The sequence below is a fragment of the Adiantum capillus-veneris genome, chromosome 26, assembly GCF_014529385.1.
Source record: "Adiantum capillus-veneris isolate H3 chromosome 26, ASM1452938v2, whole genome shotgun sequence".
Lineage (NCBI taxonomy): Eukaryota > Viridiplantae > Streptophyta > Polypodiopsida > Polypodiales > Pteridaceae > Adiantum > Adiantum capillus-veneris.
In genome coordinates, this window is record NC_140956.1 from 76893626 (window position 1) to 76920054 (window position 26429).

General features: G+C 42.2%; 1 protein-coding gene and 1 pseudogene across 2 annotated transcripts; one reads left to right on the plus strand and one right to left on the minus strand.

Annotated features, from left to right (window-relative positions):
- Positions 1-11621: 11621 nt before the first annotated feature.
- On the minus strand, positions 11622-13897 carry LOC147423683 (uncharacterized). 2 transcript variants are annotated; one of them, XM_086501599.1, is made up of 4 exons: positions 13759-13897; positions 12541-12742; positions 12037-12144; positions 11622-11831 (listed from the first exon to the last, which is right to left on the minus strand). In XM_086501599.1, the coding sequence occupies exons 2-4, from the start codon at positions 12614-12616 to the stop codon at positions 11722-11724; spliced, it is 294 nt and encodes a 97-aa protein (XP_086357725.1). In that variant the 5' UTR covers positions 12617-12742; positions 13759-13897; the 3' UTR covers positions 11622-11721. The 2 variants fall into 2 exon arrangements, with proteins under 2 accessions (XP_086357725.1, XP_086357724.1); XM_086501598.1 differs by having other exon boundaries at positions 11623-11831; positions 12037-12156.
- Positions 12896-14381, plus strand: LOC147423684 (UV-B-induced protein At3g17800, chloroplastic pseudogene; annotated as a pseudogene).
- Positions 14382-26429: the final 12048 nt, after the last annotated feature.

The window sequence follows — 26429 nt, forward strand, 5'->3', positions numbered from 1 at the left end:
ATTGAGTCTTCTGATCCGAGATATAAGACTTCTAAAAATCTAAAACCACTGAATTGGCAATCTCAGATTGCCCGTCAGTCTGCGGGTGGAAAGATGACGAGAACTGCAACCGCGTGCTAATGTTCTCCCAAATTGCCTTCTAAAACAAACTCGTAAATCTAGGGTCCCTGTCGGAGACAATCGTCTCAGGCATGCCATGTAATCTGAAAATCTGGGCCACAAACACTCTCGCTAAGTGATCCGACTTGACTATTCTGTTTTCTTCATTGGAATGAAATGAGCCTGCTTGCTAAATCTATCAATAACAGTCTAGATACCATCGTGATCACTCTGTGTTCTTGGGAGATCAAAAATGAAATCCATTACGATACTTTCCCATGGACGGGTGGGTATGGGCAAAGGCTATAACAATCCCTTTGCTTTATGCCTATCAAACTTGACCTTCTGGCATACCAAGCAACTCCTCACAAACTCTTCCACATTCTTTTTGAGTCTCTGCCATATCTCTCTACCCCTTTCATGGTGGTAGCAATGCCGCAGTGACAGTGGCATTCAGTCATAACCTTTTCCCTCAACGGCTGTGTAACGCACAACATGGTTTTTCTCAACAAGTAGCCATCCCGAATGGAATATCCCGGTACTGTCTCCCCATCCCGTATCCGTGTGAAAACGTCTACAAAATCCGTATCCGTGGCATACTGGTCAACCATATCCTCGAAGCTCCTATGATGAATCGCGGAAATAGCCAGAACCAACGGCTTCCGAGACAAAGCATCTGCTACCACATTCTTCCGTCCCTGAACATGGACAATCTGGAAGTGAAACTGTGACAAGATGTTCGCCCACCGCTTCTGTTTTTCTGATAGCTGCTTCTGTGACAAGAAGTAGCGCAAACTCTGATGGTCTATAAAGACAATAAAATCCGCTCCGTGTAGGTAATGCCGCCACTGAGTAAGAGCATGGATAACCGCCAAAAGCTCTTTCTCATAAATATGTGCTATCATTTCCTTGAGAACAATCGGCTCTCGTAAGCAATGACATGGCCTTCTTGCATTAAGACTGCACCCAGACTACGACCACAAGCATCACAATATACTTCAAATGACTTCTGCAAGTCCGGCAAAGTCAAAACTGGTCCCATAGTCAATTTCTCTTTCAATGTCTAAAAGGTAGTCACCCCTGTGGGTCCCCACGAGAAAGGGACTCCTTTCTGTGTCAAGATATACAAAGGGGAAGCAACCTCTGCAAATTTTCGAATGAACCGCCTATAGTACGAACACAATCCCAAGAAGCTTCTAACTTCATGGACATTCTTCAAATCCGGCCAATCACGAATAGTCTCTATCTTGGCCGGATCCATCTGCACTCCTGCTGCTAAGACAATGTGTCCCAAAAAGTGTATCTCTGGTAGGAAAAATTCACTTTTTCTTTGCATTAATCACTGACTTGTGATCTCGTAATGCTTGAAAGACCTAAAGCAGATGATCTCTATGTTCTGCCTCATTCTTGGAGAAAACAATGATATCGTCAAAGAAAGTGCCAACAAATAGCCTGTACTCTCGAAAAACCATGTCCATCATCCGGTTAAATGTCGCAGGAGCATTGGTTAAGCCAAGAGGCAACACCAAAAACTCAAATAACCCAAAAGTCGTCTGAAAGGCTGTCTTGTAGACGTCTCCCGGCGCGATTCTGATCTGATGATATCCACTCTTCAAATCAATCCTGCTAAAACACGAGGATCCCTATAATCTGTCGAGTATATCATCCATCCTAGGAATCGGAAATTTGTTCTTGATGGTGATTTTCTTGAGAGCTCTATAATCGATGCACATTCTCCAAGATCCGTCTTTCTTCAAAACCAACAACACTGGAGAGCAATACGATGAAGTACTAGGCTGGACAAGACCCTTTTTCACTTGGTTCATAATCTCTTTGTTCTATGCTTGGCTCACACGGTAAGGTGGCCGGTTCGGTGGTGTGCTTCCAAGAATCAAATCAATAGTATGATCTTCAGGACGAGCAGATGGTCACTCGCCTGGCAGGCCCTCTGAGAAGCAATCGGCATGAGAGTGGAGAAAATCTTGGCATTCTTTATCAAGTTTAGACATATTTGTCCTATCCTCATCACTCAACTCTTTCATAAAGATCGAGTAAACAAACAGACTGGATTTCATTAATTTAGAAATGGCCGAAGCCGATACAATAGGAACAGACTCACCCTCAATTTAATGTCAAGTACAATGGTTTTGTCCTTCTCTGTAGTCAATGTCGCTTTCCTAGCCCGATAGTCGATCACAGCGTTGTTCTTGTGGTATGAGGTAATTCCTAAGAGAACATCACAACCTTCCAAAGGCATTATGTAAAAGTCATCATGCCCAAAATACCCCTGACAATGCAACCGAAGTTTGTCAATGACGGGCGTAATGGCTACGTCCCTGCCGAGTGCCGCTAGAACTGCCTCTACAAGTGATCCCATCTGATTGGGAGTGATCTCGAGCCACGCCGCCAATTCCGGTGAAATGAAGTTGAGCTTGGCTCCTCCATCAAAGAAGATCAGGGCTTCTTGGTCTTTCACTTTGCCCCAACTCACCAAAGTTCTGTACTCTCGTCCATCGTGCTGGGATCAGTACCCACGCAATCTGGAACTAGTCTTATTTTCATCTTGCCTTTTCTTCCACGGTCCTCAGCTTCTCTCGAACTCTCAGGCTTCTCAACATCCTTGTCGTTATGTTCTTTTTGTGCCTTTTAGGGCACTTCGCGGAGATATGCCCAGTTTCCTCACATCCAAAGCACTTCCCCTCCTTTATGTAGCGAGCCCGCTCTTGAGAAGTAAGTTTGGGTCGTGCATCCTTCTTTTTTGGGTTGCTCTTTCTCTTTCTACTTTCATTTGCTGAAGTCTATTCGGCTCTTTGTGTCATGACCTCATCTGTGGGGTAGGTCAGACTGCCAGAGTGAATGACAAAACCCCGTTTCGCATGACTCATCAACTCCTGAATAGAACCTGACTTCTGTTCCAAGCAGTGATCTCGGATCTCTGTAAGTAGACCCAAGGTAAACCGCTCAATCTGTTCTTTGAATGAGATCTTTTTGAATGAAGAGGCGGGTAGAAAAGAGCTCCAAAATCTCTCGCAATAAGCGTCCACTGTAACTTTCTTGGTCATCCGAAGATGGTTCCAAGCAGCTCGTATATCGCGTTCATACTCTTGAGTCAGCCAAGAAGAAATAAAAAGCTTCTTAAATTTCAGCCATTTAACTGGTGCAGTCTTGTTCAAAAGAAGTGTGGACCACCAAGTTCGAGCATTCCCCTTAAAGTAAGAGGCAGCTCTCCAAATCTTAGAGTGCTCTAAGTAGCGTTCTCCCGCGAAAGCGATGTCAAACTGTTGTACAAAAGACAAAGCCTTCGAAGCATCTCTATATCCCGAAAACGTGTCAAATTTAATTGACTGTCCACCTTCTTTAAACTCTTGGACTTTCTTGCTTCTATCTTCCAGAAAGTCATATTGGTTGGCTTTTTAAAAATTCTTCTTCTTTGCATAAAAGTTGCTGTCGTCAGAGTCTGAACTGTCTGTAGACGAGTCCTCTGTAAAACTATCTCTCACTGGGCGAGATTTAGACTTCTTTGCCTTTTTCTTGCCCTTTCCGAAGCGTTGCTTTTTGCTTCGCTTTTTGCCTTTGCGGTCTTATTCGCTCGAGTCAGATGAGCTAGAAGAACTGTCAGAAGGAGAAGAAGAAGAAGAACTGGGTACTTCTTCAAATCGAACACGCTTCTTCTGTTTCTTTGTCTTTTCAAAAGTCGTCTGACGACCCAAATAGCCCGGGAAGTCAGTGCCTTCCTTCAGCTTTTTGCCGTGCTTTTTAGCTTTGTTCTGCGCGTCAAAAAGCTGAGCAATTTGTGCATCAACCACCTCTTCTAATTCCTTCTCTGTATATTTCTTGTGAGCATAAGGTTTCTTGAGAGGGTTTTGGGGGTGGTGTTGTGGTTTTCTGTCACTACGTGTGCACCTCATCCAGAGAGGTCTTGCTCATATATTTTGCCATTTTTAGGTCCTTGGCAAAATTAAGCATCATCTTTGTTGCATCGCCGATCAATTGCCAACGCTCTATCTCTCGACGCTCCGCCTGAGTAGACCGAGGCAGGCCATACTCCTTGCCGAAATCTTCGCCGGATGCAGAGGAAGTCGACTGGTCCTTGCCTGAAGCCATAGGTGCAGTGCAAAAAAAAAAATTGGGATTGGATTTCCCGCAGAAGAGAAATCAGTTGTGCTCTGATACCACTGTAACAAACTTGGACACTCCAAGTCAAGAATCTACCGCGACAGCACCAACAAATAACCACTTCAAAACAGTTCACAGTTCACAAATGATTCACACTCGCTCGACAGAGTTCCGTTCCTAGAGATATTGGCCCCAAAGACTGGCGCCCCTTTCGGTACTTCTTTTTGTATTAATCTAAGTTCAAAGTACAAAAGTGCGGGCAGGCGTTCACACTCAGACTCTGCGTCCAGATGCTCTCAGTTGTGAGTGGCCTACCCACTTATTTAAAGAGTACAAGGGATGCCAAAAGCAGAGCCTCAAACGTTGAAAATCAAAAGCTCAAAAGCTTTGCAAAAATAAAGCACTTTCTCTTTCTCTTGCTAAAATAAAGCAAAGAGGCTTTTCTCTTTCTCTCTCTCTTGCTTAGTCAAATAAAGCAAAGAGGTTCTCTCTTTCTCTCTCAACAATTGCGTGGAAAAAAGCATGGCTCAAAAATTGTCAAAAAGCTGCCAACGCAATTCACGCCGCAAATCACGGAGATCCTTACAACTGCCACGTGTCAATTGCCACGTCAGTAAAATGCAGGATTAGGGTTAGGGCAAAATTAGGGTTTTTTATTTTAGGCTTAGGGTTTCAAATTTTTAGGGTTAGGGTTTCAACATAGCGAACAGCCACGTCATCACTTTGTGACACCTTACATTGGTATCAGAGCTTTGGCAGTGTTCTGTATCACTCAAGGAAAGAACCCAAGAATTTTTTTTTGCTTGTTGCGGTCACACGTAACCCAAGTCCTCTTGGGCATCTCAATTTCTAATCGTGTTTTTGAAGAGTGACAGGAAACCCAAGAAAGAAGGGCTTGTCCAGCGTCCCCTTGTGCCGCTTTTCACTCATTGAGAGCGGACCGTGCACTTAGCGGCCGGCCACTCGACGTGAGGTGGAAAAAAGCAACCTTGGTGTAAGCGCAAGGTCGCCAAGGGGTGCGCCCGTGGAAAAGAGAAGAACTCGGGTGAAGAGAAGATCCTTCTCTAACATAGATTGCAAGCTAAAGAAGACCCTCAAGAACTCAAGACCCCCAAGAACCCAAGAACCCAAGACCCACAAGACCCCAAGTTCCTCGTGAACTTAAGAACCCAAGACTTCAGTGGATGGTCATCACCCAAAGCAGAATGGATACTTCGCATGGAGGTGGTGAGCATGGGAGTGGCGAAGAAGAGTTTTCCTCACCAGTAGGTTTTTCCGACCCTTCCCCATCTACGCCAAGGATTGCACTAACTCCTATGGAGGCTTTTGACAAGATGATGATGGACAAGAAGTTAGAAAGCGACCAAAGAAGGGCAGCCATAGATCGTGTCTACGAAGAAAGAAGGGCAGCCATAGATCGTGACTACGAAGAAAGAGTGGCAGCCATAGAGCGTAAGTACGACTTGGAAGCCAAAGAAAGACAAGCGGAATTTGACCGCGAGAACAAAGCAAGAAAAGAAAAGAGCGACCAACACATGAAAGAATTCTTACGACTCTTTTCTATTGTGCAGGCGCAATTTGCACACAATCAGGAAAAGGAGACTCTCTCAGTCTCTTCTTCTCCAAAGCAAGACAATATGATTTGGTTGATAATGATAAGCATGATGAATTGCATAATAATGATGAGCATGATGATTTGGATGATAAGCACAAGCATGATGATTTGCATGATGATCAACACGTGATTTCTCACAAGCATGATGATTTGTATGATCAAGACGTGATTGTTCACAAGGATGATGTGTTAGTTGATCCTTTCTCTAGTGAAGCTAACCTCATTTTAGATTCGATCACTCACGAAGAACCGATCTTGGCTCTCAGTCGAGGTCCAAAGAACCCCCTCAAGAAGTTTCGATCCCTCACGAAGAACCGATCTTGGCTCTCGAGCCTAGGTCCAAAGAACCCTCACAAGAAGTATTATGTGTTCAAATGATTCGTCAGCACGCATTGTTCGAGTGTTTCATTCATGATCGTTTCCTGTATTTTAGTTGAGGTCTTTATGTGATCCCTTTTTCTATGCATGACATTTTGTACATTGAGCACGTTTCACTCATGAATGAGCACGGATATATGCGGATTTCTCATGAAAAGCTGAAAAGTATGCACCATGTCTCTTCCTTGGCATGACACACTCGTAGAAAGAGCACAAGAAGGATTGAGCATCAAGCATCGGCATGTCCATTGTGATTTGCTACAGTTGATTGATTTAGATCGGGCAGTCAAGATTCGACCTCATTGTTTGCGTGTGTTTGATGAACGGTTTGACCCTCCGTCTCTATGTTCATCTACATTGCATGCACAGGCTCTACAGAAGAGTAGTATTTTTGTAGTCACTTTACATAGAATGGGTATGTTCATGTTTTTGTGTTGGAAGTGGTTTCAAGAATTTTTAGCCTCGGAGATTCTTGAAGAAGATAGACGCATGACTATCGAACGAAGTAGAAGCATTGAAGGAGCCACAGAAGACTTCGTCGCCTTCGGCGCGGCCCAAAGAAGCAAGTGTTGCAGACCTTTATGAAGTTCAAGTATCGCGCAACCCACACATCGGAGTGGACCGGCGAAGAGTTCTTACCAAGATTCCAGACGCTGTTGGCGATCTTTCTCGACGCCATACAGTTCGGTACCAGTACCTCACTTTGAAAAGGAGGGGATGTCACGTGACACATCCGACCCTATGTGTCCATGGACAAGCTACAGCATGACCAGGGTTCAGTTCAGTCAAGTCAGTCTAGAATAGGAAGTGATCTGGCACTTTTGTGAGTCTGTTCGCAGATCGTGCATGTCTAGACACTTAGATTAGATACATATCCTCTGGTTGCACACAACATGATCATCAGATTTCCATCAGAACCCATCAGGAGCATTTTTACAGTACATAGACCTATTTTCCCTATCTTTGACATTTTTCACTTATTATTTTTAAGTGACTTTTGTTGGGAGCTAGGTAGGGCAAATTTACTAACTTTTTATATATAGAAACCTAGCGTGAGCACTTTCTCGCAGAAGAGGCAGCAGGAGCACCTTGCTCAACAGGCAACTTCTCAACAAGACCAACCCCCGCGACAACTTTGGCGTTCTCTCACCAGAAGACCTAGCTTTTTTGCACCAGATCAGCCAGCGTTTTTGCACTTGTAGATTCCCGGCGACAGTAGACAGCAGATCAGCCCTAGCGTTAGCAGATTCCCCGAAACAGCAAATCAGCCCCAACGTTAGCAGTTCCATCAGCAAGGACAAATTTAGCCAGCGTTTTTGCACTTGCAGATTCCCGGCGACAGTAGACAGTAGATCAGCCCTAGCGTTAGCAGATTTCCCCGAAACAGCAGATCAGCCCCAACGTTAGCAGTTCCATCAGCAATGACAAATTTCAGTCCCTAGTGTTTTTGGTTTGCAGATCCACCGCAGCGTTTTTGCAGACCTTCGCGATAAGAACATCAACGTTTTCAGTTTTCAGCAATCAATACCCGGAGAAGAACCCCCGAACGTCGCAGATATCACCTTCCCGCAACAGATTCTCGCCGCACGATCAAATCCCAAAAAGTTTGCAGATTCAGCCCGGAAAACACAAATTTCAGTATCTGCGTTTTCAGCGCGTCGTCGTCCCATCGTCGCCATCGACATCGTCACCGACATAGAGTCAGAATTCAATAGATAAAGATTTGCAGATTTCAGTCATTAGCATTTTCAGTTTCAATCCGTCTCGTCGTCTTTCTCATCGGCAAGTCCATAGCATTGTAGAGATTGTGCAATCAATAGTAGACCGCTCTCACCATAGAAAGTGGGGCCTTCGGAGGAGGATTTGACAACATTCTAGTGTCGTATTCTCTTCTCTCTCTCTGTCTTAGCACCTTCACTCACAGTGTCCATTCACTTTATTTGTATCCCTTGCACTCTCTCATTAAAGAACGGAAGGCTCTCCCTTCCCTAAGTAAAAGGAACCCTTGAGTACAGTTCGGAGCACTCATCTTGAGCAAAGTTCAACATTCACTTCCGCTGCACCTTACATATGGGTATACCACAACCCTTGGTTATAAGAGAACTTAAAACTCACGGTTGTCGAGTACACCAAAAACTCGAGGTATCATGAGAGTGATGTATGTAGTTCGGGCTTTGGGAGGGGAGGTATGTTGGGTTTCCAAGCCCTCATTCAGTTTGGTGTCAATCCATGGGAACACTCTCTTGGAGCATACAAATGCACTTCAGTTATTTTAGAAGTTTTGCATGGCTAAAGATCTCTTATATGTAAGGCTCCAAAAAAATTAATATAATCAATATAGCATGTGTTCTACTCTCTCTCTCTCTCTCTCTCTCTCTCTCTCTCTCTCTCTCTCTCTCTCTCTCGCGTTCAATCTCTGTTGCATGCTCCAAACTCGCCATGGCTTCTTCTGCTCGATGGCACCCTCCCTAGCTCCAAGCCCATCATTATGTACCGTAGTGGGAGTTGGCCAATCTTGCACCACCCGGATCTTGGTTGGATCCATGCTCATTTGGTTGTGAGAGACTATACGACTGAGATAGTGTAACTTCGTGAGAAAGAACTCACTTTTCTTTGAATTTACATGCAACTCACGCATCCACAATTCCCAAAACATTATGTTTAACTGCTTGTAATGTTCGTCCTCGATCTTCAAAAAGACGAGTATATCATCAAAGTATACTCGTATAAAAGCTATTTGTGGACTGAAACATCGATTATCGTTCGATTGAATGTGGCAAGAACATTGATCAAGCCGAAAGACAATGTGTAAGTTTTATGTCAACGCATAAGAGTTGCGCTAGTGTTAATCCTTCTTGTTGGTCCTTGTCGTATCGTTTTCAATTTTCACTAATGCATTTGAGATATTTCAAAAGATTTTATTTTTGTGACATTAGGAGACTCGACTAGATAAGTTGTCAACTTACAGAAAGAAATTTAATCACGCTCTAAATCAACACATCCAAACACGCGCGTACAAGCATGCACGCACGCACTCACATGCACATGTATGGATGCATGCATACAAAAATAGTATACAAACAAAACATACGTACAATTTTATGTTGTCTGTCTTCTATTGTACCTTTCTCCTCCATATATTTTTTGTTCAATATTTTACATATCTTTCGTGTATAGCGCTTGTTCTTATACACACACTTACCACAAACGAGAGCTTGTTTACCACAAACGAGAGCTTGTGGTGCACATTAAATAGTCAATTTGAAATTGAAATGCCGGTCGTAGTGATTGCGGTTACGATTACAAAGTTCCATGTAAACAATAACAAGGAGCACGAGCTGTTCAAAGTCAGCTGATCCAAGTTTTGGAGTTTTTGAAGAGTAATGGAGCGCTATCATCCTACAAGCCAATAGCGAATCGTGAGCAAGACACCGATCTCCAACAAAAAGGAGACTCGGTTTACTCAGCAAATTTGTTGGGTTGACACTTTGTATTCGCGAAGGCGTATCCCGTGAAAACGAGGTTTCTACGTTTCATTTTTAATTCAATATGCTTAATTTTTAAAAAATAGTTGATTTTTTACTTATATTTTTTTCTGTTTCTTTTTTTTTTCTTTTTACATAGAATAAATTTTGTATTATTATGTATTTTTTTCTTATATTTTTATACTACAATGTTTTGTTTTTATTTATTTGTATTGTAGATATTCAAGTTTTCTTTGGTTTTTTTAACTTTTTTCCAATTTTGTTTTTGTTTGTAAATTTTTGTATTTTTTGTCTTTGTTCCATTGGTCGCTTAGTTTGTGGATTTGAATTTTTTAAACTTATAAAGGTATATTGATTTCGACGGGTGCAAAAGTGTGCTAAATACTTTCAATGTTACACTTTGCAATAGATAATGACATCCACCATCTATCGCAGAGTGCATCATTAAAGATATTCGGCACACTTGTGTACTTCTCGAAATCAATATACCTTCATAAATTTAGAAATATATAAACTTTCAAATTAAGCGACTAATAAAATGAAGGCCAAAATTTTTCAAAAAGTATAAACAAAAACTAAAAAAGAAAGAAAATAAAAGAATTGAAAAAACATCAATATTTACAATACAAACAAACAAAAACAAAACATTGTAATATAAAGACATTTATAAAAATACATAATAACACAAAACTTATACAATGTCAAATAAAAAGTTTAAAAAAAATTTAAAACAAAATAAAAAATAAAAATAAACAAACAACTAATTTTTACAAATCAAACTTGTCGAAATTCAAAATAAAGCGTAGAAATCTCAACCCCAAAAGATACGTTTACGCGAATACAAGATGTAAATCTTATCAATCTGATGAGTAAATCGAATCTTCTTTTTGTTGGAGATCGATGTTTTACTCACGATCTGTTATTGGATTGTACGAAGCCAATGCTCCATCACTCTTTAAAAACTCCAAAACCAATATCTACCTGACTCTGAACAATTAACCTTTTTTATCATTGTTTTAAAAAAAAACTCTATAACCACAACTGTAATCACTACGATCGATATCTCAATTTCAAATCGACCATTTAAACCACAAGCTCTTGTTCGTGGTAAGCGCGTTTGTGAACAAAAGTTAAACACGAAAGATATATAAGATATTAAACAAGAAATTTATAGTAAACACACATAATATTAAATTATATGTTTGTATGTTATATCTATATACATGCATGCATATATCTGTGTATGCGCGTGTGTACATGCGTACACTCATAAATGTGTGTATACGCGTATACATACGTTTGCGCGTGTATACATATACACTCATATATGTGTGTATGCATGTGCGTATACGTACGTTCGTATGTGTTTGGATGTGTTGATTCAAAACCTGATTAAATTTCTTTTTGTTGATTACCAACTTACCCACTAGAGCCTCCCAATCTCAAAAAAGTAAAATCCTTTCAAAACATCTTAAATACATAAGTGAAGGGTGAGTTTAGGAAATGAAAAGTCATATAAAGAAGTGGTCCAGTATCCATTTCTTCTTCCTTATCTTTCCTTCAGTATTTAGTTTCCTTGCACTATGTTAGTATAAGCTAGCGAATTATTTTTATCGAAGCCATTAAGAAACCCATTTGAGCCTCAAAGTGAGGGCCTCCTTATTCTCGGTATATAGACAAGAATAAGGTCATGGTCAGTGGGTGGGCGTCCATAGCCCGGACGGTCACGCAAGACACAAAGGCCTTTACCCCGACACTTAACACCCAAAACAACTCAGACAGTAGTAGTACTAGTAGTAGTAGTAGTATATGAGACAAGTCCATTCACGATTGATAGGGTCAGAGAAGCATCCACGTGAACCACTAGAATATCCCACATTAACCTCCACAAGAACAATGCGTAGCTTGCCATTATCAATAGAGTCCAACATCAAAACAAACAACTACATGAATAAAAAATCTAGCAGATGCATTTAGACTTAATGAGAAGTAACCAAAGTATAATATATAGTGCATGTAAGAAGTATGTCAGGTAGACAAAACCAAACATAAGTTAAAGCCCAAGTTGACTTCCTTAAAGATCAACCCGAGCAAACTGCAATTGAGCCATCCACTCTTGTAATGCATCCAGCTACCTCCTACAAACCTCCACAAAGAGCAGTGATGTTCAATATCCATTAGTGATTTGAGTCCATGACAGTTGGTATCAAAACAAGCATCTACATGAATAAGGAATCTAGCTTACACGTTTAGGCTAACTGAGAAGCAAATATATGACTCAGTACTCATGTTTAACGTATCATGCATGTAAAAAGCATGTCAGATATACAAAACTAAACATACCCCAAAGCCAGACATGACTTCCTTTAAGATCAACCCGAGCAAACCAAGTTGAGCAATCCCATTTTTTGTAAAGCAACGAGTTACCTCCTGGAAACCTCTTGATCATGGCTGCATAGCAAACTGATTAGGTAGTTAGAGTAACGGCTAGAACGCCATAATCCTGTATTAGCATAAGATGTCAAAAGGACCTGCAGTTACAAGGCTGAGTTTCCTTTCATGCTGGAGTCTAGGATAGTAGTTATATACCCTATCTGCCTTAACCAGCAGTAATATTAGTTGCATGCAATCGATCCTAAACCTGGTATCCCGTCATTCCATCAGCCACCAACGTCCTAGTATTTAGTACTTGCGGCATTACACACAGTACTTGCAAAAGCAGGCCCACGCACACACAAAATGTAACTGAGTATCAAGTGAGCATGGTTGGTCACCATTTATACAAGCAGGGCCACAAACGACACCTTCACAAGTAGTAGGAGCACAGCATAGATAACCTCCAATTACCAGATTGCTCCATCTGAAGCCCTCCAATGAAGTTGCAAGCCCACCAATTACCTCGCCTTGCAGTTGGGGCGGCCATAAGAGTACGGTTTGAGGCGAAGCCCTACCTCTGATCGTGTATGGCAGCACCGCCATGCAGCCTTGTGGTTACTGTCCGTCAGAGCCGAAAGGATGAAGTGACTTGTAACCTCCAGTTAGACACCTCCTGAAATGCTCCACAAGAAGACTATCACTAGCAACCTTTAACCATTGTCATGAAGATTTCACATGTTTAAAGGTAATTCAAATGCTAAAAATCTTCTTGTAGTTAACAGCAAGAAAAAATGACCGAGATATGTATTAGCCATGTGTGCAGAGCATGCCTCTCACACAAGAAGCCAAAATCAATTTATTTGACAGCATTGCCATCATGTCGTCACAGTTGCATCTTTGGGTTGCAAGGTATTCTAGGCTAAAGTGTAAAGCGAAAATTTGGAAATCGGTATAGGTTCATGTCAATTGAGCCTAGATACCCAGAATGTCCAGCTTGGGTTTTCCAAGGTGTCAACAGCCCTCAGCACTAAAGGGCACGGGAGATTTATTGAAGCTCAAGCGGTGGGATCCACGGCAGCGAAGTTCGAACACGAAGTTCAAGACGCGCGCAATCGTAGGATGCCGAGGTAAACTAGGACACCAAAAGGTAAACTTGGACAAGCGGGGGGGGGGGGGTCCACGTTTATTTATCATTTGCCGGTTTGCCCATATGTCAACTTCCCCGTTCGCGGGCATAGCGGTTAGCGCATTAGGCTCTCACGATGGTCGCGAGGGTTCGAGTCTCCATGCCCGCCATGGACGCCCATTTTTTTCCACCCTCAATCTCCCTCGAGATTCCCTCTTTCGCCCTGCGCCGCCGATCCCATCTCTTTCTACCCGTGCCCTTTAGTGCCATGGGTCAGTAGCGGCACTATCCTAGAGAACGGTTCAAGAGCACAAGATATGAACTCTTATCATGCATGCCTTCTCGCGCGAGCGTGTGTGTGTGTGTGTGTGTGTGTGTGTGTGTGTGTGTGTGTGTGTTTCTCTCTCTCGCTTGCTCGTGGACGGAGAGCTTCGGCTCTCTTCTTTATGCTCCACCTCCGGAGCATACTCCCTTCCATTGCCGCGACCAGCCTCAGCATGGAGAGAGATCTTGCTCTTGGGTGTTCCCAAGCTTTGAACACAACGGTAGTGAGGGCATCTCACCTTCAGAATGCAAGTCGACAGGCTGTTCCATCTCGAGCAGAGTTCAATTGAAGAAGCCACGGTCCCAGAGTAGGGAAGACGAGCCTCCAAAAGTCGACAGCGCAAATTAGCAAGGTACGCATGGGTCGTGCCTATGCGGCTTCTGAAGTCTATGGCTATTTCATCGGAAGGGTTGATAAGCGGTTTCAGCTCGAGAAGACCACAGCAAATTCTATAGCTCAGCTTATTGAGATGGAGCGCACACGTACGTGAAAATGCAGACCACAATTACGATCCATGTGTGTGTGAAAAAGCAGAAGTAACGGCCTTACTTTTGAGGTCCGAGTCCAAACAAGTGGAGAGTAGTACTAAGGCAGGCAGGCACACGGGGATGTCATTGGGTCGGCTCAGGACTTATGTGATGTCCCTTGATCAAAAGACATTGCAGCTCTATGCAAATTTCAGGTCGAAAGAAAGTGCGAGTGTGATTGAAAGGCACACAGAAGCCCTTTTTGGTAAACCACGGTTGTGATAGTGTTGAGCTTTTCTGGGCTTGGAGATTAGTACTAGAAGCAGTTGCTTTTGGAAGCTATCTTTGGGATGTGGAAACCTATGTGGATACCCATTATAACTTTGTAGGCTAATAAGCATTGTTCATATAAAAATTTGTATTGGGTTTTTCTTTCTCCTCAGTTCCTAACCTATCTGTCCTTTAGATTTGGCTTTTGGATATATATTTTTTTGTCTTGCAAAAACAAATAAGTGTGTGTGTGTGTGTGTGTGTGTGTGAGAGAGAGAGAGAGAGAGTTTTAATTTGTCTACTAACATAATATGGCGGAAGGGGGAGCCCTTTCCACGTGTCTCAATCTGCGACCTGAAGGCTAAAGTCCAAAACTAAGAAAGCCCCTTTGCACGCGATAAAGAGGGAGAGAGAGAGAGAGAGAGGCCGCCGAAGGTGGCCGGCCGTACTAGTACACATTATTCACAACTTGAACCGGAGGATTCAAAAGGAGAATTGACAGTGGCAAGTATAAATGGGTACACATATTTTTATATAAATATATGGCTCTAGCTTCCAAGTTGTGAAGTGTCTTGAAGTGTTGAATTCCAATCACACGTTTGTTCGTGAAGTTCCTTTGTTTAAACAATGTAAAAATCTGATGAAAGCTAAAGTCTACCACTCTTTCGCGAGTCTACGGGCCAGTTTCATTGGCTAAATTGGTATAGCCTGAGGAATTGGCATCCTAGCCACTTGTTCATGTTTGTCTTGGAGCCTCAAGCAACTCCACAACATGCGAATGCTCCCTGTGCTGCAGGGACACATTAGGGACCTGTGCTTGAGCTTCAACATGCTCCGCAAGTTGAGGATATCCTTAGCTTGTTGTGAGACTGAAGGAGGTTGCAAAAACTCCATAAACCTAGGATTTTCATTAACTAGTTGAAACATAATCATAGCCACGATAAGCTGCCGTAAACTTTTGCCAACCTAACACACTGTAGGAATAGCATGTCTACCGTGTGAAGAAGAGCCCTCTTCTCTAGTGTCATCCATCCTGTCAGCCATAGTGGAATTCCAAGTACCTGTACTTTGTGTCTTCACCCAAAACAGACCAAAGATCACTTCTTGAGGAAAAAGTGGTGGGAGTCACGGCAATGGAACCATGAAACCGGCCTGTAGCCTTACTAAAGGGCGGTAAAACTTCAACTTTCACCCAAAACTTGTCGACTAAATTTCCCTTCACTTTATGACACAAAGAAACTTCACAAATGAACCTGCAACTAGAATTCACCACTTCAAAGCAATCCACAACTTGGTAGCTAGAGTGCTCCCAAGTAGATTGTGACACCTTGTTGGCCCCATAGACTGGCGCCCCTTTCGGTATTTCTTTATTCAATTGCAAACAAACAATCCGAACACTTACACCAAACTCTCGCCAAGCTTTCCAAACCTATTAAGGCATGAAATTGCAAGTTTTCGACCCAATTTTGATAGCATAACGGCGCCAAAACCCCTGTAGGTCAATAGTACACGTCTAGGACGAATTCTTTTGCATTTTAGAAGCTTTCCGATGAGTTGTAGGTCAATGCCAGCATGCTTTAATTTCCTGTTTTGGTCACTCTCAGTTGCCCAAACCCCTGTATAGCCACCCCAAGGCTTCTCCTGAGGCTTCCTTAGTGTTATCTTGCAGTTTAGGCGTGAAACCCTAAACCTGCAAATAAACACAGCATGATGTAATTCTCTATTTTGGACTGTTTCGAGCGGAGCAAACACGTCTATGTGTGTCTCAAAACCTCCCGCACGCAATGGGACACTTCCCCTTTGGTTTGGACGAGTTTTTACGAGAGAAAACTCTCCGTTTTTGCAATTTTCCACGATGGAATTGTGTGAACCTATGAGACAAGGGTAGAAGGCAAGATTTCCATTAAAGCTTCAAACCTGAAAATCCACTTACAAAATTGAAAATCAGTCTCCACTCTCATATTGGAGCGCTCCTAGCTGGGATGAGCCTTCTAGATGGTGTGTTGGCATGTACCTTGCTCTTTTACTGACGTGTCCAATTTTCACTATTTTGTTTACCTCCTAACCCCCTCCAACTTATGACGTCTTGCCACAAGGCCTAAAAGACTTATCCTAGCCACTTCTTTACTAGTTAGATTTTCTACAAAAGCACAAACACGAAACAACAACTCGTATTGCGAATTTGCAATTGGCAATTGTCGCTCTGAGCACGAGAAAACAACCTTTGTATGTGGGCTTCGCTCGTTCGCTTGCAGATTCCTAATGACCAATTCCTCTGTGCTAGCGTTGGCAAAATTGAGAGAGAGAGAGAGAGAGAGAGAGAGAGAGAGAGAGAGAGAGAGAGGAAATCGATGGCTACTTTTATTGGTGTTGGGGAACGAGGACCGATAGGAATAGTCGGCAAGAGGCTGACCATAATAGCTAGCAAGGGAGTGCAACAGTAGAGAAGGGGCTAGCGGCCACTTTCAGAGCGAGGGGGGAGAGAGAAAAAGATCGCTTGATGTTTTATTTTCAACCGTAAGGAGCCAGCGCTGGGTTTTTATTAAACCTTGCTTTATATTTTAAGTGGGCGGTCGGTCACTTTTAAAAAATGTGAATCTGGACAAAAACTCAATAAAACTGAGCGAGCTAAAAATTGATGCTATACAGTCACATTCCAGGCATCCTCGGATATTTCAAGCACAAATACAATGCAAACACAGATTCCTTGCAGAAAAGCATCTGCTTTTCTCAAAAAACACTTAAAAATATTTTGCCTTTTTAGAAAAAGCTTCTCAAAACCCATCTCTATTCTTGTGCTTGCGTCTTTACGCATATTCCTTTTTCCAGTTCGGATTTCTTGCTAAACCAAAGGAATATTCCCTTTTCGTCACCCATCATGTGACACATCATGAATATTCGTTTTTCGCTCTCTCCTACTGAACTAACGGTACAACCCTTTGGAAAAAACAACCCCTTCTTCGGTTCCTAATCTTACAGTTCAAGTGCACACATTTCAATATCCTAATTTCAATAATAAAAAAATTACTCAAAAAAAAAGAAAATAGTCCATTCAGCAGCATCCCTCTTGCTTGTAAACAATTGTCCTCAATTGTAGTGCTTGTACATATCCTTCTAGAATCTTGGGATAAGATGTTAATTCCTGCTCGATCATCCACTGAGCATCTAGAGTAGAATAATTCTTAAACTTTACCTCAACTTTACCAATTACATAGAATTTCTTTCGTTTCCTCAAACTGCGGAGGTTCCTCAACAGTAGGCTGACTTGGAGGCGGTCCCACATATGGCCGGAGTAAAGTAACATGGAAAGCATTGTCGATCTTCCAATTAGATGGTAATTCTAATCGGAATGTCACATCGTTCACTTGGTCAATTATCTTAAACGACCCATAATACTGATCGAAAAGTTTTACCACTTTCCCTTTACGAGTCGCTTGTTTCTTTAGTCTTCCCTTCTCAAACTTGAGTAAGACCAATTGATCGACTGTTAAGTCCAAATTTCTTTTGTACTTGTCCGCAACTTTCTTATGTTTTCCCTTAGAGTCAAAAATTGCTCTCTTACCTTTCCCGTAGGCCGTGTCCAAATCCCATACAAACTCATATGCTGTAAAAATCTTATCCTTAGCTACAAGGATCGGTGGAAGCAAAGGTTTACGATAAAGAATCTCAAAGGGTGCCTTCCCCCTATACGAGTATATGGTATTCTTATATGCGTACTCGACAAGCAGTAAATACTTATGTTCGGACTATCTATCCAACACATAAGATTTTCAGATATCCAATACTGTGGAATTGGTGATCTCACTCTGCCATCTCTCACAAACTATGACGTGTCAAGCCACTAAAGAACAGAGCCAACCTGCACATCCCGGCCAAGGGGCCTAAACCCTAAGAAGAAGAAGCATAAGAAGTAGAAGTGGCACAAGAAGTTTTATGAACTTGAAAAGTCTTGTCGAGAGGCCTATTTTTAGAGAAGAGTTTCCACCAACCTATGGGACACCGTCCGATGGGGCCCAAGTGACCAATGGCATTGAAATAAAGCACCCAAAAGCTTGCACAAAACCTGATGATGTGGTAGCTTTATGGATGCTTGCAAATTGTGATGATAGTGCCACATGGTAGCATGTACGAACATCCGCATTTCATGATGCAGATGCTAATGTGGCATAGTGTGCGGATTTTGTGATGGTTGCTTTGGGCCAGATGCTTTTAAAACTTGAAGCTTTTCCTGTAATTGCTTTTGAGAGGCCAAGGACCTTTAAATATGAACCAAGGGCTCGTTCTCTGACACGCTCCCGCATAGAGGTGTAGAGGATGGAGTACCTACATTGTACTGAGTTGAAGCAATATAACCAATCACCAAAAGGGGCACTAGGGTTTGGGACCAGTGCTCTCTTGGGGTGGCACTCCGCCACTCCTGTCTTGTGTCATGCATCTCTTTCTGTTCAATTGTTATTGGAAGTGCTTAAAGTTGTTCAATCTGTTCTTTTCCATCGGCATGTGGTGCTCGTCCATGTTGCAGTAGTATCAGAGCTTCAAGCGTGTGCTTGAGTGTTACCGGGGAACGCGTTCCTATAGGCCTTGAAAGTCGGAATGGCATTCCAACAGAGCTTGGTGACGTGGAATGGCATGGAACGTTTGGGTGTTCTGGATGGGGAACTAGTACTAGAATGGCACAGTCGGAACGCTGGGGAACGGGCCGGAACGGCTCCAACGGGCAGCTTATAACGTGCAATTTTTTAAATTTTAAACATGGGAGGGAAGCAAAGCTTATAATATGCACCTCCCTCACCTCTTTCCTTCACTCAAGCTCTCAAGCTCTCAATCAAAGCTCATGGGTGTTTTTTATGCCTCCCAATCCGCATCGTTCTCATTCCAAACCCTCCCCGTTTCACCGTTCCACGGGGAGGCCCGTTGCCCTCCATTCCGCGTTTTGGGTAACTCTGGTGTGTGTTTTTGAAAGCACACCGGTCCAACCAAAGAGCAGAGAGAGCAAGATTGCACTTCCAAGTTTTTCAGGGAATTTTATTGAAGAATCTTGGTGTCTCACCCCTTGACTTATTAGCGACTCCCACCCTTACTCCATCGTGCATCAGGCACGCTCCCATTTTCATCGCTCTGCAACAGAAGGATCGAAGATTTTTTGAGCCACTATTTTTATTTGTGGCAATGTCATGCAGTGGTGGAATTTTGTAGTCACCAAGCTACACACTCTAGGGACATGGCAAGCTTTCAAGAAAATTTTTGCCCAAAGTTACATGCTTCAAACATCTTCCTTCGGAGTGCAACTTCTAACAGAGTAGGTGTCACAAACTGCTGACTGTAAAGTCACTGAAGAATGGAGCCAACCTTCAGATCTTGACCGAGGGGCCTAAACCCTAAGAAGAAGAAGCCGAAGCAGCAGAATGAGTTTTACCAACTTGCAAAGTCTTGCCGTGTGGCCTATTTTTAAAGACAAGTTCCCACCAACTTATGGAACCCCGTCCGATGGGGCCCAAGTGACCCAAAGACATTAAAATAAAGCAAACCCACACACACACACACACACACACTCAATTGCGTGGCGAGTTGATGATGTGACAATAGTACAAAGTCTCAAATTTTGCGTTGACAGAGCTGTACAGATTTTTGGATTTTATGTTGGCATGCTGACATGGTAGACATGTACGGATTTCTGCATTTTATGTGGACTGCTGACGTGACAGAGCTGTACGGTTTTCTGCTTTTGTGCTCACAGCCTTTGGGCATCTACTTTTGGACCAGATGCTTTTAAGTTAATAGCTTTTCATGTAAATTGCTTTTCATAGGCCAAGGGCCTTTAAATATGAGCCAAGGGCTCATTCTCTCGCATGCTCCATGTGAGGTGCAGAGGATGGAGTACCGGCAATGTACTGAGTTCAAGCAATATAAGAAATATTGAAAGGGGCGCCAAGGTTTGGGGCCAGTGCTCTCTAGGGTGGAACTCCGCCACTCATGTCTCGTGTGTCGTGCATCTCTTTCAGCTCAGTTGTTATTTGAAGTGCTTAAAGTTGTTCAATTTGTTCTTTTTCGTTGGCACGTGGTGCCCGTCTTGTGACAGTAGGGTATCCTAAAATGCTTACCACAGACACCCTAGCAGATTACAGCTTGAAATTTTTGGACCTCTCTCAACCACCAGGTCTCTCTTCTTGAACTGATACCCTTGGAGGTCCAATGTGATTGCTATGTCTTGGGACCACCATCACCACCACAGAATCACCTTCTGTCGAGGCTTGTTTCGACTATTTGAGAGCTTATGGATCATGATGCAGTCGGCTATAATTTTTTTAGACAAAACTAACCTTAATTTTGGAACAAGTTTCAAGATGGAAAGCCAATCGTCTTTTTGAGCTCGCATGATGTTGAGATTGCTTTTTAAGTTTGAGAACTTTTTTGATGATCCTGTTTGGAATCTGTTTGAAATGGATGGTATCTGTTTTAAACCTATCTTGGTGCTGATTTGAATTGTTTGACTCTGGTTTTTATACTGGTTTCAATGATTAGTGATTTACTCCTGGATGGAGTACTGAAGAGAATTGATGTTTGAGAATGATTGCACATACTCATGGGCCGGACCCTCCTGGTTATTTACGGGGTGAGTATTATTGTTGTTACTCATGGCCTGAACCTGGATGGTTATTTACGGGGGAGTATTATGAAGTGTGAGCAGTGGTTACTCAGCACCTCCAAACAACACAAGTTGCAATCTGGAGGGCATTTGGTTGTAAAAAGCCTCTATATCTCATGGCCCGGACCTTTTTAGGTTGTTTACGGGAGGAGTGATGAGGGAGTCATTAAACAGCTCATGGCCTAGACTTGAATGGTTATTTGCAGGGGGAGTGTTCATCGGTGACTTTATGTTTCTATGTCTTGTAACATGCATATGTGAGAATTTTTGTTGCATTGTGATGTGCCAACCATTGAATACTCCTTATTAGATGAGATTTTTCTGAAAAGCCAACAACCCAGAATATCAAGAGCTCCAACTTGGAGCAAAACTCCTTATTAGATGAGATTCTTCTAGGAAGTCAACGACCCAGGATATCAAGAGCTGCAATGTGGAATGGGAAAATTGATTGTCCCTTGAAATGTCCCTCGGAATGACCCTCAAAAAATTTTGAGCTAACTTAAGTTGTTTTGTAGATATGCTATAATCACGGACGATTACTTTCTTTCAAGAAGGGGCGATGCCACAAATACTGATGTGTCAAGACACTAAAGAACGGAGCCAACCTGTAGAGCTCGACCGAGGGACCTAAACCATAATAAGAAGTAGCAAAAGAAGTAAAAGCGGCACAAGAAATTTTACTAGCTTGCAAAGTCTTGCCAAGAGACCTATTTTTAAAGAAGATTTCCCACCAACTTATGGGACCTTGTCTGATGGGGTCCAAGTGACCAATGGCATTAAAATAAAGCACCCAAAAGCTTGCATAGAATCTAATGATGTTGCAGTTGTATGAATGCTCACAAATTGTGCTGACAGTGCCACATGGCAGCATGTACGGACTTTTGCATTTTACGCTACAGATGCTAATGTGGCATGGTGTACAACTTTTGCAATGGCAACCTAGCTTCTTTTGGGCCAAATGCTTTTAGAGCTTGAAGCTTTTTCCATAACTACTTTTGAGAGACCAAGAGCCTTTAAACATGAGCCAAGGGCTCATTCTCTGACACGCTCCTGCATAAAGGTGTGGAGGATGGAGTATTGGCATTTTTCTGATTTGAAGGAATATAAAGAAATACCGAAAGGGGCGCTAGGGTTTGGAGCCAGTGCTCTCTTGGGGTGGCACCCCGCCACTATCGTCTCATGTCGTGCATCTCTTTCTGTTCCAGTTGTTATTTGAAGTGCTTAAATTTGTTCATTCTATTCTTTTTCTTTGGCACGTGGTGTTGGTCCCCGTGACGCCATCCATTTGAGGATGATATGCAGAAGAAAAATTCAACTTCGTTCCAAGATTATCAAACAAAGCATGCCAAAAAATTTGTGTCATGCAAGGATCTCGATCACTCACAATAGACTTGGACATCCCATGATGTTTAAAGATCTGTGCTAGAAAAATCATAGCCATATGATCCGCTTTGATCGTTTTTTTGACCCAAATAAAGTGAGCTTGCTTGCTAAATCTGTCCACAATGGTCCAGATTGCATCATTTCTAGTACACGTCTTTAGAAGATCCATAATAAAATCCATAATATTGTCCTAAGGTCGATCAGGTACATGCAAAAGTTGGAGTAATCCAGACGTCTTATGTCGATTATACTTTACCTTTTGCCAAACCAAACATTCCTTGCATACTGATCTGTGTCCGCTTTAAGTCTTGCCAAAAAAAATATATTTCCAATGCTAAAATGGTAGAGAGGATACCCCGATGTCCCGCATAAGGCAAGGCATATGCTTCTTCCATGTTTTTCTTCCTCAAAGGTATTGCCATGCAAATTGCTTGGTGGTGGAAGAGGTAACCATCTCAAATAGAATAGGGATAATCATTCTTTCCATTCTGTAACTTGATCCAACTGGAGGAGAAATCTGGGTCATTCTTATACAAATCTGGAAGTGCTTCCAGTTCCTGGTGATATAAAAAAGTAATTGCATTCACCCTAGGCCGTCTAGACAATCCGTCTGCAGGCACATTCTTACTACCAGTCGTATCAAGGATCTAGAAGTGAAACATGGACAAAAAGTTAGCCCATCTCATATGCTTCTCAGATAGCTTCTGTTGCGTGAGAAAATACCGCAAACTCTGATGATCGACTTTGATCACAAAATCGGCTCCTAGAAGATAGTGCTTCCAGGTAGACAAAGCATGAATCACAGCCATAAGTTCCTTCTTGCAGATCGATGCATGCGATTCTGCATCCTTAAGCCATCTACTTTCAAAAGCCATTGCATGCCCTTCTTGGTTAAGCACTGCACCAATGCAATCACCTTAAGCATCACAGTGAACCTCTAATGGTTAAGTCTCGCACTATCAAAAAAGGTCCATGGCTCAATAGATACTTTAGCCTTTCAAAGGCACCTTGTTGTCTAGATCCTCATTTAAAAGGGATCCTCTTTCTTGTTAGGTCATGGAGTGGTCCTGCTACTTGAGAAAATCCTTGGACAAACCTCCAATATAGGAACACAATCCTTAAAAACTACTTACCTCATGCACTGTAGTGGAAGTTTTCCAATCTTGCACCACCTAGATCTTGGCAAGATCCATACTCATTTAGTTGTGTGAGACTATATGGCCGAGATGGTGTATCTCTGTGAGAAAGACTTCACTTTTCTTTGCATTTACATGCAGCTCATGTTTTTACAATTCCTGAAACACTATGTCCAAGTCCTTTCGATGGTCCTCCCCGGTCTTTAAAAAGACGAGTATGTCATCAAATAACACACTTGTGAAAGCTCGGTGTGGACTGAAAATTCGATCCATCATTAGATTGAATGCGGCAAGAGCATTGTTCAGGCCGAAAGGCATTACCAAGAATTCATAAAGTCCAAAGGTTGTGCGAAAGGCAGTCTTATGAACATCCTCAGGGGCTATGCATATATGATGATACCCACTTTTTAAGTCAATGCGTCTAAAAATGCTTGCACCCTGCAACTTATTGACAATATCATCAATGTGAGGAATCAGAAAGTGATTCTTGATAGTGATTTTGTATAGAGATTGGTAATCTATGCACATTCAAAACATGTCGTCTTTCTTATGCACCAATAAGACTGGAAAGCAGTAAGGCGAAGTACTTGTTCATACTAGATTCTTTTCCAAAAGCTCTTTGACTTGCTTTAAAATTTCCTCTTACTGAGCAAGACTAACCCTATAAGGGGGTTGGTTTAAATGGGATACGAGTATTTAATTTGGTACCCATGCATGCCTAGTTCCTTGCATGCTTACATCCGTTGATATTGTCCTTTAGTTATGGAAGTTACATTATGTAATAGATTAGATTTCCAAGGATAATCACTATGTGCAAAAGGTACTTTAAACACTTTTTTGGAATGTCAAATCATTTGAGTATTTTTTTTGCCAACTATGTGCTCTTTGGTATATTCTCATCCAATGAGTTCCCAATATCATATCTTCGTTGAGCTCCAAATCTAGCATGGTGTAGAATTGGTGAGGGTAAGAATACTCCTTAACCTTGATCTCTCTAGTCCTAGCATTTGCCATACGATGGTAAAATGAATATTTTCATCACATTGATCCTTGCTTTGGTGTCAACTAAAGCTTTTTGAATGTGACCATTCTCTAAAGTGACTTTAATTCTAACATCCATGCCATCCAAAAAATCATTACGAGTTTGTTAACTTTAAATTTTGGGGAGGATTTGGTAGGGCAACAAGAGAAGCGACCTCTCAATACGCGCCAAGGCTTCAATGCTGCTCAATTGGGCCTAGGGCAACCACAAGCACAACACAACAACAAACCCACAGCCAAACCCAAGCAAGATAGGGGCACCACCTAGTTATGGGATGCGAACTAGGACGCAACAGAGATTTTGTCACAACCAAGAGGAGGTGCAACAAAATGTACACAAGCAATTTCACACCAAGACAAACCAAATGGAGCAGAGAGAGCTAGAGTAAAGGGAAGAGAAAGAGGAATGGAACTTGCGTAATATCTTGTTTGTAACTCGCAAATGGAGATGGTTTGTTATGATGCTATCATAGAGCTTGTACAAAGCTAACTCAATGCTTAGTAAATGCTAAACATTGCCAACACACATATATTGTCTTAGGGTGTGGGAGACCTCTCACCACAATACCCTCTTACAATGGACACAAATTGGAAAAATGAGAAGTTAATTTGCAGGAATGACAATCATAAGAAGGTTGTCTTTGACATGAAGGAGCACGCCAAGAGGAGTTCCATGAAGAATCATCACAAAGTGAGACGGAGGAAGGCTGGACAGATAGCACTTCAGAAGAAGAAAGTAGCGGTAGCATTATTGAAGAGGAGTCTTCCATCGAAGTCATGGGGGTAATGTTTAATCCAAACAACCAAGAGACCCCTTGTCAAGGTTTGGAGGAGGTAGGTTCCCAAGAGAATCAAAATGTGGAAGATGAAGGAATGTTAGAAGGTATGTTGTCTACAACACTTACAAAGGATGAAAGAGAGGAGTTCAAAGGTATGTTAAGGAAATTTTCTAGGCTTTTTGCTAAAGACTACACCGACGTGCATGGAGTAGATGATGTTCAACACAAGATCGAGCTAAAGCCAGAGGCCACACCTAAGGCTCAAAAGCTACGAAGGCTAGGAGTCATCAAGGAGCAGGCTTTACTCGAGGAGGTAAGAAAGCTTCTAGCAGCAGGTTTTATTTATCCAGTGGAGAATTCAGAGTGGGTCTCTCTCATTGTTATCACTCCCAAGAAAAATGGCAAGTGGAGGGTGTGTGTGGATTACCGTCCACTGAATGACGCAACAAAAAGAGATCACTTTCCCCTCCCATTTTAGGATGAGATACTAAATGAGGTAGCTGGTCATGAGAAGTACATTGTGTGTGATGGCTACTCGAGCTACTTTCAAATAGGTATCACATTAGAGGATCAATTGAAAACAACCTTCATCACCCCTTGGGGTTGTTATGCTTTTAGAGTCATGCTTTTTGGCTTGACAAATGCTCTTGCAACTTTCCAACGTTTCATGAACATTGTGTTTCAAGCATGCTTTGGAAAGTCAATTAGGGTGTTCATTGATTATTTTTTGCATTTATAGCTCAAAATCATTGCATCTACAAAGGGTAGAAAAAGGATCGAAGAAGCTTTATGACATGGGAGGTCAACTCAACCCAAACAAGTGCCACATAGGTGAGGACGAAGTGCTCTTGCTCGGTCACAAGGTTTCCTATAAAGGCATTGAGGTGAATCCTTCAAAGGAAAAGGCTCTTATTGAGCTCCCATCACCCAAGAATCTCAAAGAGGTCATGTCAGTCATTCAAAAGATGAAGTATATGTCACGCTTCATTCACTTAGCCTCGGAGTTACTTCACCCCTTGCAAGTTGAGTTTGTTTGGTATGATAAGATTGAAGAATATTTTTGTAACATCAAAATCATTCTGTCAGCTACCAACACTTATGCCTCCTTGTTGGGAGTATACATTCTTTGTTAGCTCTAGTGTTGGGAAAGAAACAACTGAGTTTGTTTTGCTACAACAAGATCCCCA

Coding starts and splice junctions, on each gene's coding strand:
- LOC147423683 (XM_086501598.1), bottom strand. CDS start 12,616: ATGGCCGCCCCAACTGCAAGGCGAGGTAATTGGTGGGCTTGCAACTTC. Junction 12,157..12,540: donor GCTTCAGATGGAGCAATCTG/GTAATTGGAGGT, acceptor CTACCTAATCAG/TTTGCTATGCAGCCATGATC. Junction 11,832..12,036: donor AAGTCATGTCTGGCTTTGGG/GTATGTTTAGTT, acceptor GGAGGTTTGTAG/GAGGTAGCTGGATGCATTAC.